This window comes from Phaenicophaeus curvirostris, chromosome 20 (genome assembly GCF_032191515.1).
Source record: "Phaenicophaeus curvirostris isolate KB17595 chromosome 20, BPBGC_Pcur_1.0, whole genome shotgun sequence".
NCBI classification, from domain to species: domain Eukaryota; kingdom Metazoa; phylum Chordata; class Aves; order Cuculiformes; family Cuculidae; genus Phaenicophaeus; species Phaenicophaeus curvirostris.
The window spans coordinates 1,723,979-1,739,017 of record NC_091411.1 but is presented as its reverse complement, the minus strand read 5'-3'; the positions used below and the strand labels follow the sequence as shown (position 1 = coordinate 1,739,017).

Genomic DNA, 15,039 nt, shown 5'->3' with positions numbered 1-15,039 from the left:
AAAACCTCCTCAGACTACACCTTGCATCCTTCAACCTGCCTGGCTGTGCGGGTGGGACCTCGACTTCATGGAAAGGCATCATGTGGTTTTACTTCTTCAGAATCTGTTGTCTGCTGCGTCATAGAATCGTAAAATCACTTTGTTGGAAAAGACCTTTGAGAACATCAAGCCCAACCGTACCTGACCACTACTAAATCATATCCCTGAGCACCTCGTCTGCCTGTCTTTTAAACACGTCCAGAGATGGTGACTCCACCACTGCCTTGGGCAGCCTCGACCAGCACCCGAGAGCCCTTTTCGTGAAGAAATTTTTCCTGATGTCTCGTCTGAACCTCCGATGGTGCAACTTGAGGCCATTTCCTCTTGTCCTATTGCCTGTCGCTTGGGAGCAGAGCCCAGCACCCACCTCCCCACAACCTCCTTTCCCAGAGCTGCAGAGTGATGAGGCCTCCCCTCAGCCTCCTCTTCTCCAGACTAAACAGCCTCAGGTTGCTCAGCTGCCTCTCATAAGCGGGTGTTTTTTAGCAAAGGATCCTCGCTGCTACGCAGTGAGAACCACAGTTTGGGCTTAAAGTTGCTCCAGAACAAGGATGCAGCTTGTGTCATGCAGGACCCTGGGCTCCCCTCTCCTTGCTCCACACTGCTGGCTGCCCTCCTGCAGCTGCGGGTTGAGCTGCACTGGTGAGAATTAAAAATAAAGAGAAAAAAGGGGAATAATGAAAGGTAGAGCTGACAGTTGTCCTTGAGTTAGAAGTTATCAAGTGCAGAAAATTGATAAAGGAAGTTAAAAACGCCAGGGAAAAAATCAGTGACTGTCAGTGCAAGAACAGTGTTTGTGTTTGGAACAAAAGAAATTCTAATAATGGTTTGCGTAGACTGATCACAGCGAGGAGGGAAAATGCATAATAAAGCAGAAAAACTAGACATGTTTAATAAATATTGCTGTTCCCTGTTTGTAAGGAAGAGGTGTGATATACTGAGAGGTGCCAGGTCCAGCGCAAACCAGGGCGGGTGCTGAGCAGAGGCTGCGAGGTGGGAGCGTTCTCTAGGAGATGTTCACTGGGGGCTCCATTGGGATCTGGTTGTTGGTATCTGTCTTTTTTTCACCTCCTCTGCTGTTTGGGTATAGTGAGAACATTACAGAAAAACAAGTGAATGATGCTGTTGTACCATCTTATCCTGACATACGTCTGGGGCTGAGGATGGACAAAGCGCAGGGGAGGAGGAAGGGGAAATATCAAGTTGCAGTTGTTCTTCAGCAGATGTGATGGGGAATGTGTTGTTTTCCAAGCTGGTGAAATGTGTTGGTGTCACCAAATGCTGCTCTGCTAGCATCCCGCTGATGTGCAGGTGGATGTGAGTGGGGTCTGGGATGGCCAGCAGTGCTGGTGCTCACCACATGCATCTGGGACCAACTCCACAGCACTGGGGCTGGCTGTTGTGTTTGCAGGTGCCTGGGGGGTTGGTGGAAATGTGGTACTGATGGAGTGTAGCTCTTCAGAGGGAGCTGAACATATGAGGACAGGCTGAGAGAGTTGGGTTTTTCAGCCTGGAGAAGAGAAGGCTCCAGGAAGACCTTAGAGCAGTTTCCAGTCCTGAAGGAGGCTCCTGAAAAGCTGGGGAGGGGCTCCTGATTGGAGTGTGAAGGTACAGAATGAGGAGGAATGGTTTTGAGCTGAAGGAGGGGGGATTGAGATGAGATTTTGGGAGGAAATGTTTTGCTGTGAGGGTGGGGAGGCCCTGGCCCAGGTTGCCCAGAGCAGGGGTGGCTGCCCCATCCCTGGAGGGGTTCAAGGCCAGGTTGGATGGGGCTTGGAGCCCCTGATCCAGTGGGAGGTGTCCCAGCCCACGGCAGGAGGTGGGACTGGATGGGCTTTGAGGTTGCTTCCAACCCAAACCATTCCATGATTCTGTGATTCCATGATTTCCGTTGTTGGTTAGTCTCTCTCAGATAAACTTTGATACGGTGAATGGTAGGATCTGTGCATCCGGAAGTGAGAGTAGGAGGAGAGAGCTTTTGAGATAGGGAGACCAGAGGAGGCATGGAGATGCCAAACCTTTGTGGTGGGAAAGGGATCGTTACTGTGGCGTAAGCAATGGCATTGGGTCTGTGGGAATGGGGCGATGCCAACCATGGGTACACAATGCGAGAGAGCTGTGTGGAAGCAGTCTTTCTGGCTTCTTGGGTTGCCTGTCCTTCAATAAAAAATCCCTAGTTTCAGTTCTCTCATTCCTTCAAGAGATGTTGAAAAGTTGGAGAAGACCCAGAGCGTGTGAGCAGAGTGAAGCAATTTAGGAGTCAGAGGAAACTCTCGTTGGTATTTGTTCCTAAGCATCTGGGGCTCTGCTTGGGATTTTGGGGGACTCTTCCTGGCAATAAGAGTCTGAATCCCCCTCAGTTGTTGATTTTTATCTGCGTGTAGCCAGTTCTCTGTGCGATTAAAATAAAAACAGGCACCAGAGCCCTTCGTTTTAGCAAACTGCGTAGCGAGTAACAATACCTGGAAGCTGGATCCAAACATTCTGATGACAAAATGAAGACGCAAAAAATATTTGTAAGGAGGTGGAAATTTCGAACAGCAGGGGAGGTTGGCTATTAGAACAACTGTGAAGGGAGGCTGTGGATGCTGTGTATCTCCCCACTGCTGCTTCTTCCCTGCATCTATGGAATCTGTTTCGGAGTTTGTTGGCAGAATGTAGCATTTAGACGGGGCAATCGCTGTTAGGTGGTAAAGAATGGCTGTTCTCTGGCTTAGACAAGAGATTCTGCTTTCAGTCTCTCTTTGGTGTCCTGTTCCCAGTGTCCAGCATCAGATGATTGAAGAAGGACTATAAGGAACAGAGAAAATATTGAGCAAGGTTCCCTTTAATACGCTCTTACTCCTGCTGAATGGACCTGAAATTACTCTCACATGCTTTTGCAACTGGGAACATATAACCCTGGTGTGCAGCTTAGACTGGGTGCCACCTTGGTGGAGAGCAGCTCTGTGGAGAAGGACCTGGGGATCTTGGTGGGCAACAGACTCAACATGAGCGAGAACTGTGCTGCAGGAGCTAATAAGGCCAACAGAACACTGGGTGCATCAAAGAGGGCATCACCAGGAGAGGTAAAGATGTCGTCATCCTACTCTACTCGGCACTTGTCAGGTGCATCCGGAGTACCGTGTCCAGTTTTGGTCCCTGTTGTATAAAAAAGATGCGGCCAGGCTGGAGAGGGCCCAGAGAAGGGCCACTGAGGTGATCAGAGGGCTGGAAAACCTTCCACATGAAGTAAGGCTGAGAGAGCTGGGTTTGTTCAGCCTTGAGAGGAGAAGGGTTAGGGGAGATCTTCTTACCATATACTGGTAGATAAAAGGTGTCTACCAAGAGGGTGGAGGCTTCTGTTTTACAAGGAGTCATTTGGGAAAGACAAGGGGTAGTGGGGATAAATTGTGCCTGGGGAGATTCCGATTGGCTTCCTGAAGAAAATTTTTCACTGTGAGAATGGTGAGACACTGGAATAATCATAGAATCATAGAATGGTTTGGGTTGAAGGGTCCTTAAAGCCCATCCAGTTCCACCCTCCTGCCATGGGCAGGAACACCTCCCACTGTATCAGGGGCTCAAAGCCCCATCGAACCTGGCCTGGAACACCTCCAGGAATGGGGCAGCCACCCCTGCTCTGGGCAACCTGGGCCAGGGTCTCCCCACCCTCATCATGAAGCATTTCTTCGTAATGTCTCATCTAGATCTTCTCCCTTCCAATTTAAAGCCATTACCTCTCATCCTCTCACTACATAATCTCCCCAGGGAAGTGGTAGATTCCTCTGCACAGAACACTTTCAGGGCTCAGCTTGATGGGGCTCTGGACCATCTCATTTAAACTGTACATCACCTAAGAAGGTTGGACCAGATGATCCTTGAGGTCTCTTCCAACCTGGCATTCTGTGATTCTGTGAAGACCTCCCCTGCTGGACCATTGCACGCGCACACGGACCCCTTGTGTGAAGCCAAAGGACCTGCCACTGACTTTTCCTCCCTGCCACTGTATTTTCCCTCCAGTGGAGATAGAGCTGATGAAATCCATGGGCAATCTGCTCTAACATGGAGCACAAAGGCTATTTGTTTACTTTTTCAGGCAGGGAATGATAATGAATAACGTAGTTAGGGAACACATGGGACGCAGTCATTAATAATCTACTTAATATTCTTAATGCAAAAGCGATAGGGAAGGCAGTGGAGAGAAGAGCGCCAAGAGCAATATTAGAGAGTATGGATTTTTCTCTGTGCTTTGTGGTCTAGTGGAGACTTAGTTCCCTCGCCCAGATACAAGGGAAATGCATTGTAGAAAAAATAGCAGGTATTTACAAACTGCTGTAGAGATCAGAGAGGAGATTTCCCCTGGTTAACTCTGAAATCAGGCAAAAAGCAGCAGCAGAGCTGAGGTGGTGGAGAGCAGATGTAAACAGTGTGTGGAGCGGGGAGCAGCCGGCTTTTTAGGAGTATAAACAGTCTGGGAAGGAGGAGGATAGGAAGATCTGTTAAAATAAGCAGAAGGCAGTTAAAAGGATAATTAGGAAGGCAAAAAAGAAATAAAGAAGATCTAATCGCTGAGAGTATTTGGACTTCAAAGGGTTCTTTAGTTAGAGTCAGAGCAAGCAGGAGCTGGCAGAGGGGACTTGTCCACTGGAGATGATGATAGCAACTGGGGATGAGAGATGTGGGATAATGTGTTTGTAAATGAGCTGTTCGGTGCCTCTGGTGAGTGTTCAATGCTTCCAATTGGAGTTCAATGCCGCTGGTGGGTGTTTTATACCTCTGGTAGGTGTTCAGTGCTTCTGAAGCGTGTTCTGTGCCTCTGGTGGGTGTTTCAGTCTCTGGTAGGTGCAGGGCATACCTATGTCCAGGAGCCAGTTGTCTCGCATGCTGGGACCTCCAGGATCAACAAAACCCTTGGTCATGTTCATTTTGTGCAGATATAATTTTTAAACTAAGAGGTGGTTGAAGTTTTCTTCTCACCAAGAACCTTGAAGTCTTCTCGTTGCACGACAGAAATGCCGTGTTGTGCCCTCGCCTGCTGAGCTGACCTCCTGCCGCTGACAGGCTTGGGGGATTGGCTTTTTTCTTATCACCTTCCTGCCTGTCGGGTAAATATGTATAGATACGTGTATGTGTATATGTGCATATATTTGTATATAGCATGTGAGTGTGTCTATATAAATATTCTGCACAAACCCACAAAGTTTGTCACCTAGAGGTGGACGTGCCTGGTAAAAATAACCATTTTGTTGCATGCTTCACCTACAAAATCCTCCTCCTTTAAGCTCCAAGAAACATAGATCAGAAAAACAAAAAAAAAAAGGTAATTCCACAAACAAAATGCATTCTGGCCTGAAGTTCATGAGTCTTGTGTATAAAAGCCTGGGGACAATTCATGCAGTTATGTGATAAGTGCGCTGGATTTTCTCTTTAATGGTCTGCAGAAGGGGCCTGGGAGCTTTGATCAAAGTTGCTTTTCTCAGCAAGCTGCCCTTGCAGTAGAGCTGGGGTGTTACGAACTCCTTTGTACGTGTAATTAAAAGCTGTCTTCTGTCTTGATATCACACCGTGGTTAGTGCTTCGTTTAGAAAATGGGTTGACTTGAACAGGCTGGGACTGCTGGAGATTCTCCTGGTGGCTGGGGCAGGGGTGGGTGGCTCTGCAGGCTCCTCGTTGCCGCTTGCCCTGGTTTGTAGTCATAGAATATCCTGGGTTAGAAGGGACCCACGAGGACCATCAAATCCAACTCCTGTGCCCAACATTCACCCCATGTGTCTGAGTGCATTGTCCAAACGCTTCTGGAATATCGTTAGGCTTGGCACCATGACTGCTTCCCTGGGAGCTGTTCCAGTGCTCCACCGTCCTTTGTATGAAGAACCTTTTCCTCACGTCCAACCTAACCCTCCCCTGGTGCATCTTCCTGCCATTCCCTCTGGTCCTGTCATTGATAGTCAGAGAGAAGAGCTCAGTGCCTGCTCCTCCTCCCCTTGTCAGGAAGCTATAGAGTGTGATGAGGTCTCCCCTCAGTCTTCTCTTTTCAAGATTGAACAGACACATTGACTCCAGCCTGTCCTCATATGGCTTTCCTTCTAAACCCTTCACCATGCCCTCCTCTGGACACTCTCCAGTAACTTTAGACCCTTTTTTATCCTGTAGCACCCAAAGCTCCATCCAGTGCTCAAGGTGGGGCCGCGCCAGTGCGGAGTGGAGAGAGACAATCCCCTCTCTTGACTGGATGGCGATGCTGTGCTTGATTCACCCCTGGTCATGGTTGAATGAACTGATCTTGATAAGTTTTTTGTGTTTCTGAGGGTGGATTCCTGGTGTTAATGAGCTGGATAAGCTGTCACAGTGATAGACACCTCCCATGGGGTCCATACCCTCCTGCTGGCTGCTCAAAGGCGTTTCTGGAGCCCGGGGACTGAGTTCCTGCTTTTCACGCAGCCGCCACCGTAAGATGCATTTCAACAACTCTGGGAGGAAACGGGCAGCCTTCCCGGCAGCTGCAGCGTGCAGCTCTCGGGTTGCGCTCCCCGGGGTGCTGTGGTTGCACGGGTTCTGCCTCGCCACCAGGCTGGGTTTCCATGTCAGCGCGCGCTGGACGGCTGCCGTCACTTCTTGACTGGAGAGTGGAATTCGCCTTGTCGGGAATGTGACCAGATCTATTGTTTGTAGATTAAGGCTCATCCCTTAAAAAATTAGAGCATTGACAGTGAGCGTTTCAGCCTCGCCACCCTGCTTGTGTTTGGCTTAGATTTGCCAGTTTGGTCTGCTGGAACGAGGCGCCCAGCTGTGCGCGGTGGTGATGCTGCTCTCCACACAACCCCTGCTGCATCTCATCATCCCAGATTGGCCCTTGGGCCTCCTGGTTGTTGTTCCCTTGCACGTAACCCTTCCTTTCTTTGCAGGCAGTGAAACAGCAAGGTCCTTCTTTGGCACAGGTGAGCTGTGGGGTGGGAGAGTCCTGCGTTCCCACTTTGAGGCTGGGATGTAACCAGATAAGCAGTTCTGTGGTATTCTTGAAGCAGCAGGATGGTATTCTTGAAGCTGTTATGTTTCTAATGGAATGGATACATGTCCTAAGTGTCGAATGGTTAAGTTTTTAAGTGGGGTTTGAGAGGTTTCATATCAGATGTTACTAGCTCAGATAAGAAGTTACAGTCTTCAGAGTGAAAGAGCTCCTCATGTAGAGAAAGAGCTTAGCACTGATACTGGGCAAGTCCCAACAGGTCCGAGTGGCTGAGTTCCATATGCCCACACTGTTTTAATATAAAACTCCTTTATTTTCACCTGCATTAAGTGCTAATGAGAGCAGGGTGTCTTTTAGGCTGCATGGGCATTAAAGCAAGACCAGGGTATGCCACATCTGCCAATGTGCTCTGCTTTCTGCTTTTCCCCTGGTCTGATATCCTTCAACTTTATATTTCATTCAACCAAGTAATGATGAGAGGAAAGTGGTAATTTGACTCAAGGGGAGAAAAGTGAAATTAAAGTAAAAAGCCAGTATTCATGAGATATTTGTGCAAAAGTAATGTAGATCTTGAGGAGAAGCCTTTGTAAATCAGATGTGATCATTGGCAAAGGAAGTTTTGTTGTACTGGAAAAGAAAGGGAGGGCTATGGGAGTCCTGGAGCCATCAGCCCAGAGAAAGAAGAGATGAAAGTGGGAGATCCTGATGGAGGGAATGTTTTGCTGATGAGATGTGGATACTGCACCAAGGCTGGAGCTGGCACCGCTGCTGTTGTGGATCACAGCCCGCTGTGGAGAGGAAAGTGAACATATTGCTTGTGAGAGTGCCTGCAGCAGAGAACCCGCTCTCCTGCTGGCTCCTCTGAGTGGCTTCATGTGGTGCACACTCAGGATTGGTAGCTTGCTTGGATAGAAGGTGAGAAGACCTTGCAGCTGGTGTTTGGATCTGAGAGGACATTGAAATACCCAGCCTCATGTCCAAGGTGTCACCTAAGGTGCTCTCCGTGAACTGTACTGTCTCTCCTCTGTTCTGTTGGAGAGATATTTTCCAATGGCCCTGTCCTTCAGGGACACTTACTTTGAAGTCTTGCGGGTTTTGATCCATGCCCGTTGCTGCATTTGCAGTGAAATGTTATTCCTCAAAATAAGAATTTCTGTTCTTTCCACTTCCAGCGATTAATCCTTTTTCTTCACCAGTTCTTCCACGAAAGGATTGGTGGGAGCCTTTAAAGGCTGGATAAAATTCTCCGTCCATTGAGCTCGTTGTGTTAACTCTTTACACCATCAAGCAGAAGCCTGACTACACCCACAGTCCCGTGCATCGCTTGGCGTGAGGATCACTGTTCCAGCCATCAGCCCCGCGCCGTGCTGCATGAGTGATTCCTGACCTCTAGTGAGCAGCTGATGTGGCCTCTGGAGATCCCTCTGCCATGCTTCTGGCTACACTTGTGTGTCTTTTGGCATCCGTTGGCGGGACCGTGGCTTTGGCTGGCGCTCCAGCCTCGTTCCCTGCTTGGCTGCTGCTGCTCGAGCGGCAAAGCGCCGTGGTGTCAGCCTTCCAGATTCAACCCGTTTTCTTGTTGGCTTGATGTACCTGCTGCGTTCCCATTCAGAGCATCCAGGATTTCCTTTAAAAACAGCTACGTGCTTTTTACGAGGAGTAGTTTCCAAGTGCAGTCTGAAGGCAGACCGGCGCGTTACCCAATAACTCGAGGAGGTGTGAGCTCCCTCAGCCCTCGTTTGTCGGATGTTAATGACACTGCGAGTCATCCCGAAGAAGGGAGGAGTATGTGGCAAGTGGAGCCTGCAAGATGGGGTAGGGAGTCCAGCCAAGAGTGCGCTGTTGCCAAAAGATGGAGGTGCTGGTCCTGTGCCTTCTGTCCATGCTCTTCTGCTGCAGATCCCGTGGGCTGGTGTTCGCTGGAGCCTTCTGTGAGTTGATTTATCTCCCAAACCCAGGAAAAGCACGTTAGAAACAAAGCTCTGGAGGGGGAGGAAAGAGCAGGGCTTTTTGCCAGGCTGGAGGGAAATTGGCTTCTGGAGGGGTGCAATGAGTAGGAACTGGCACAGGGAGAGGAGGAGGATGGGGAGGAGGAGGAAGGCACCGTATTCGGTACTTCTAGACCACTTCAACCACACAAGGGGTCACCTCCCATGTAGTCTAAGGGGCTGAGGATTGTGGCGTTAAAAATAAAGGGAGGATTGAAGTTCAGCAGTGTTGCAGATGCGAAGGGAGAAGTTTCCTTCTGTGTGGTCAGCAGGTTGCGTGGATGTGGTTGAACCTTCTGTAACGCAGCACATGGGGTTGCTGTGATTTTGGTGGGGGTGTGGCTGCAGCGTCGTTCAGCGAAGGGCAACACCTTGTGTCTTATTTACCTGCTTCTCGGGCAGGCTCGGTGTCCTTGGACTCGCTGTCTCCCTGCGCTCCTGCCAGTGCCTGCTGGCATCTGGGGCTGGTAGCCCTGCCTGCAGCCTGTCCCAGTTGCCGTGGCCACAGACCAGAGCAAAGGGCTTTAGGACATGGTGTGGTTCTGGCTCGGCACTGAATCTGGAGTTGTCATCCCTCTGCGGGATGTTGGGTGTCTGACGCTGTTTTCTGGTGTGACTTGTTAGCAGCGGCTCGTCAGCTTGTGTTCAGTCAGCTCCTCAGGGTGCTGGCTGAGGTTGGGTCTCGTGGAGCTGAGCACCATAGAGTCACGCAGTTTCTACTCTGGTTGAAGAATAAACCCTTCCTGGGGGTGCCAGAGCCTCGGGCAGGAGCAGGACCTTGGTTTCTGAGCCCTGGAGCAGACGCTGGGTCATGGTGCCATCCTGCCATACCCCACCTCCACCGGACTTGGACCCTGGGTGAGTTCCCGTCACGCCATAGAGTTCTGGGACAAAAACATCTCCAAGCCACTCAGTCACCCTTCCAGCTGCTGCTTGGACTCAGCTGGATTTTTACCACGTTACCTCGATTTGTTGCCTCAATTTATTTTCACTGCAGAGCTTGGTGCGCTGCTGCAGTCAGTTGTAACCATGCAGTGGCCACTGGAGTCCTTGTTTTCCGAGGAGCTGATGGATCTTACTCTTAAGATGAATTTAAATGGACGACTTTGTTTTAGCAGGTGGCAGATAAAAGTATCTGTGTTGCAATGTTTTCCTGCTCCCTGCAGTCATTGACGTGCCAGGTCTTGTCCCAAGCTCCTTTGCTGCTCCAGGGTGGAATCACAGAATCAGTCAGGTTGGAAAAGACGTTTAAGATCATGGAGTCCAACTATAAACCCAGCACTGCCAACTTGTCCAGTAAACCATGCCCCTAAGTACCACATTCACCTGGCTTTCAAACACCTCCAGGGTTGGTGACTCCAGCACTGCCCTGGGCATCCTGGTCCAGTGCCTGAGAATCTTTTTGGTGAAGTACTATTTCCTAATATCCAGTCTGAACCTCCCCTGGTACAACTTGAGGCCATTTCCTCTCATGCTATTATCAGTTGTTACTTGTGGGAAGAGACCAGCATCCACCTCATTCCATCCTTCTTTCAGAAGACTTCAGAAAGGCACGTGGAACCCCTCAGGCTTATTCCTATTGCCCTTTCCAGCCCTCATCCTCTCTAGACGTCTTGCAGCCCCGCTGCACCCCTTGGACAATGGCTTTGAGTGGTTGCACTTGATTACAGACGTGGTTCCTGAACAGGTCCCTTCAGATTGCACCGTCCAGTTTGATTCCCCCAGAGCAGAGCTGTTGGGTACAGGGATAAGAGCAGTGGCTCATGCTGAGCTCCTGGGCTGTCACCCACTAATTTGGAATCTGTGGGATGACGGAGACCATCATGCCCCGTGGTTTGATCTGTCCTCCAAGGGGCTAGGAAACGAGGGGTGCTCTGGGCAGCCCTGGTGTTAGAGTATTTCTCTCTCTCTCTTTTCTTCCCAAATTTGCAGTGGATTCCCAAGCCACAGTTTGCCAGGATGTATAAAAGGTTGGATACAAGAAATGAGATGAAATCACCCTTCTGTTCCTGACTTTGGAGGAGGCTGGTGTGTGCTTTTGGTCAACACCGAACCTCAGGAAACAGGATAAAATCCCAGAAGTGGGGAAATGTGGCAATTTTCCCAAGTTGCTGTGCTTCTTTGTGCAAAACCTCTTTGTCAGGAGAGCATCAACGGAGGGCAACACCTAATTCCACCAGGAATCAAACTCATTTCTGAGCAAACTCAGCTCTGTTTGCTGTGGATCCCACAGGAATGGAGGTGAATGAACCAGCTGGGTTTTCTGTTACAGTGAGAATTCATTACGGTGTTTCTCTCAGCCTGCCTTGCAGTGTCAGGACCTCCCTAACACTCTCCCCATAAGCCTGGCTGTACCATGAGGGGGGAGACTGCTAATCCCCAAGAACTGGAGATGGGTGTAAAGAGTCTTTTGCCTCCTCAGTTTTGAAATAAGTCACTCGCTACTTCTATATTTTAGGGTTTTTTTCCTATAAGATGCTGGTGGCCAGAGTTACACATGGATACCCCACTGTATGGGACCTGAAGGATCGTGTCTGATGGTTCTCTGAGACATTGCACTGCTTAAATTCACACTAAGATTTCACCCTGTTACTGGGATTCTTTTGAGCTAAACTGAAAAATCATAGAATCATGGAATGGTGTGAGTTGGAAGAGATCTCAAAGCCCATCCAGTCCCACCCCTGCCATGAGCAGGGACGCCTCCCACTGGATCAGGGGCTCCAAGCCCCATCCAACCTGGCCTTGAACCCCTCCAGGGATGGGGCAGCCACCCCTGCTCTGGGCAACCTGGGCCAGGGCTTCCCCACCCTCACAGCAAAACATTTCTTCCTAAGATCTAGGAGTACATACTTAAGTCGCTAAGTTGTAGGCATCAGTGACAGCCGACAGCCAGCAGCCATCCCTGTGTGGGAAGGGAGCATCTCACACCTTTTTATATGATAATTAGAAATGCTGTCAGGGGATCAAAGTCTGTGTGGTGAGCATGGTCTCCATCTGCAGTGGTGGTGGCGTGGGAGATGCTCGGTGCCTGCTGGGCACCCATGTTGCCACCAGCCAAAAAAGGAGCATCTGTGCATGTGCTGGGGGACGCTGGAGGCTCTGCCACTGAGTCAGGGTTGGGGTGTGGGAAGGTCTGTGCAAGGTGTTGGAGCTCATCCCCTCATGGAGCTCTTGGTGGTTTCTGGGCTCGATGAGAGCAGATTTTGTAGATCAGGTAGCACACGTGGCCACACACGCTGGCAGCTGCTTCATTGGCTAGTAAGTTTTTCTAGGGACAAGATTGGCCCTTCCTGCAGTCCCAGGAGACTGGAGAAGACCGCATTGATATGTTTGTTTCGGCTCATCCCAGCTTGGGTCAGCAAGCTCTATTTGCAGCCTTCAGAGGTGGTTGCTCTGCAGAATAGCGCAGGTTCGAGAGATCTTATTTGGATTCTGTTATGACGTGTTTCTCTTTGAGCAAGCAAGAGGTGATGTTGGCGTCCCACTCCTGGAGGACCTGTTGGGCAGGAGTACAGCCCTGCAGGTGTTGTCTGTTTGACTTTTCCCACCTTCAGCAACTCTTGGGTAGGGTTTGAGGCATCATCTCCCATAGGGCAGGGAACGGAAGCCAGCTTTGGCTAGCAGAAGCTGCTTAAGCTGTTGATGGACACCTTCCTGGAAGCAGCAGTGCTGGTGGAAGAGCTTACTTCACATAATTTGAGCAAAGTCACCTGGGTTTTAGCATTTTCTGCTCTGCGCAGTTGCACTGTGTTTTCCTGCAGCAGTTGTGCGTGCAGCTGTGACCGTGCCTGGGCTTCAGCCCCGAGATGTGGAGGAGCTGAAGGCAGAAGGGTCTTCATTGCACCACGATGTTCCTGCTACCTCCTGAGCCACCGGCAACCATCCAGACGTGCTCGGCGGACGTGGTGGTATGCAAAACCACCTTTGCATTAAGCATTAACAGAAAGGCAGCCGTGCCCCCAGCTGTGCAGGTGAGGCAGCGCGAGGCTATTCCTATTTTCTTGGAAGAGCGGATGCCTGCATCTGTGGTTGCGTTGCTGCTTGTGGTCTCGTGTTTGCCAGGGCTGGGATGCAGCTCTTGTCATCTGTAGCTAATCCGCCTCTGGTTGTGCTCTCCTGTTCTCCCGTAGTGGATGGAGGCTCCTCTGATCTCAGATGTCCCCCAGCATTCCCATGAAGGGAATGATACTCTGTCCTGATGACCAAGGTCTTTCTCAATGTGTGACCAGCACAACCCTCCTATGAGCCGTCTGAGTCTCGGCTCTGGTGCTGCTGGTGCTGGGATAGGTGAGGGGACGCTGACAGCAACCACGGGGCTGGTGGCACCTTTCCCAGTGGGAATCGGGCAGCCTTCCTCGCTGTGTGCATGCGCTTAGAGCGCACCCTTTAATAGGGAGCTCACAGAGGGATTTTTCCTCTCTCCTTGCACAGAGGGGTCGTTAATGGGGATGTGCAGTGAATCTCCGTCCCAGGATGCAGGCAGGGAGAGGAGGCGTCCAGCTCCGAGCGGCTGCTGTGTTTATTTAGGAAGGGAAATGCTCTGGATCAGGTTGTGCCCTTTATGAGCATCCCTGGACGGGTGAAGGAGGCTGGTTGAAAGGTTAGATGTTTCTGGTTTGAAACTCTTCTGGAAGTTTTATTTGACTGGAAAGCATTTGGGAAGTGATTTTGAATCCGTTTGGTTGATTCACTGCTGTTCCTGTACTAGGATGCAGAGCAGCGCTTCTGTAATTAATTTAATTACACGCTTATTCAGTCTTTCCTAAAGAAGTAAAATTCCAGAATGCTTTTGAATTCAATGAAATGTGATGTTCAGGGACGTGAGGAAGGGAAGGTAGGGGAATTTCAGGTTGATTTTTTCCTCTTGGTGGGCAGCCCTCCCTGCCCGCTGCCACCTCAGCCCCACAACCCCACGGTGCCCACTTGGTCGCCTCTGACCCATGGCCAGGACTGTGGTTGTTTCCCAAATTCCTGTCACTGCTGGGTGCTTCCCTGCTGAAGGGAAACCTTCCAAAGAGGCTTCATGAAGAAAATCATAGAAACTTTCTGTTTCTCCTGTCCCCTGCCTCTTACATCTCTGCTGTTACCTAATGTTCATTGCTCTCACTGCTTCTGTTGCCTTCGAAGATGCTGAGGGGCTCGAGAGCATCCAGAGGAGGGAGTGGAGCTGGGGAAGGGTCTGGAGCGCAGGGGTTCTGGGAGAGGCTGAGGGCCCTGGGGCTGTTTAGTCTGGAGAGGAGGAGGTTGAGCGGGGGCCTCATCACACTCTGCAGCTCTTGGAAAGGAGGTTGTGGTGAGGTGTGTGCTGAGCTCTTCTCCCAAATAACAAGCGATGGATGTGTTGAAATGGCCTCAAGTAGCACCAGGAGAAATTTGGATTGGATGTTAGGAAAAATGTCTGTATGGAGAGAGTGGTGAAGCCCTGGCAGAGGCTGCCCAGGGCGGTGGTGGTGTCTCCATCCTCAGAGGGGTCCAAAAAGCATGTGACTGTGGTACTTGGGAACATGGTTCAGTTGGCATGGTGGGGATGGGCTGATGGTTGGATTGGGTGAGCTTAGAGGTCTTTTCCGACTCCATCTCCCCATTGTGGCACAGGAAGCAGCTGATCTCTTCCCCGTTTCCCCTTTCCCCCTTTTTGGTTGTTAATTTAAAAGGATCGTTTCCAAATCTGCCTCCCCTCCTCCCTGAGCCTCATTTTTATCTCTTTTTTAAACTGCAGAAGGCCGTGAATGAGTAACCCAATATCTCCTGGGTGCTGGAATTTAACAGGCTTTGCCCTTTGTTCGGCTGGGTCAATGCATGAATTCACAAGTTACTAAATTAAAAAGGAGAAAAAAGGCAAATGTCTGATTGTGGATTGGCTTGGGTTGATTTTTGTTTTTTTTTTCCCCTGAAGGACTGGAATACAAAGAGGCACTAGTATTTTCAAATAGTTTAAAAAGGAACGATTGATTTTAAAATCTGGTTGTACTGAGGCCAATTCTTAATACAAAACTGAGCATTGAACTGTTGGGAAAGTAGAAAATCCGACTTTCTGTAGGTAAGAAGTTAGAAAATTTAAAT

General features: G+C 50.0%; 1 protein-coding gene across 14 annotated transcripts in view; it reads left to right on the top strand.

Annotated features, from left to right (window-relative positions):
* The window catches only part of ZNF618 (zinc finger protein 618), a 159,920-nt gene that overhangs the window by 14,887 nt on the left and 129,994 nt on the right, over positions 1-15,039 (top strand). For 13 of the 14 annotated variants that reach the window (XM_069873057.1, XM_069873056.1, XM_069873053.1 and 10 more), the window contains exon 1: positions 8,774-8,919. The exons of the other annotated variant lie outside the window; for it this stretch is intronic. In XM_069873057.1, the coding sequence (XP_069729158.1) occupies positions 8,776-8,919 (144 nt within the window). In that variant the 5' untranslated portion in view covers positions 8,774-8,775. Of the gene's footprint in view, positions 1-8,773; positions 8,920-15,039 lie in introns of those variants that run through there. 14 annotated transcript variants of the gene reach the window in all.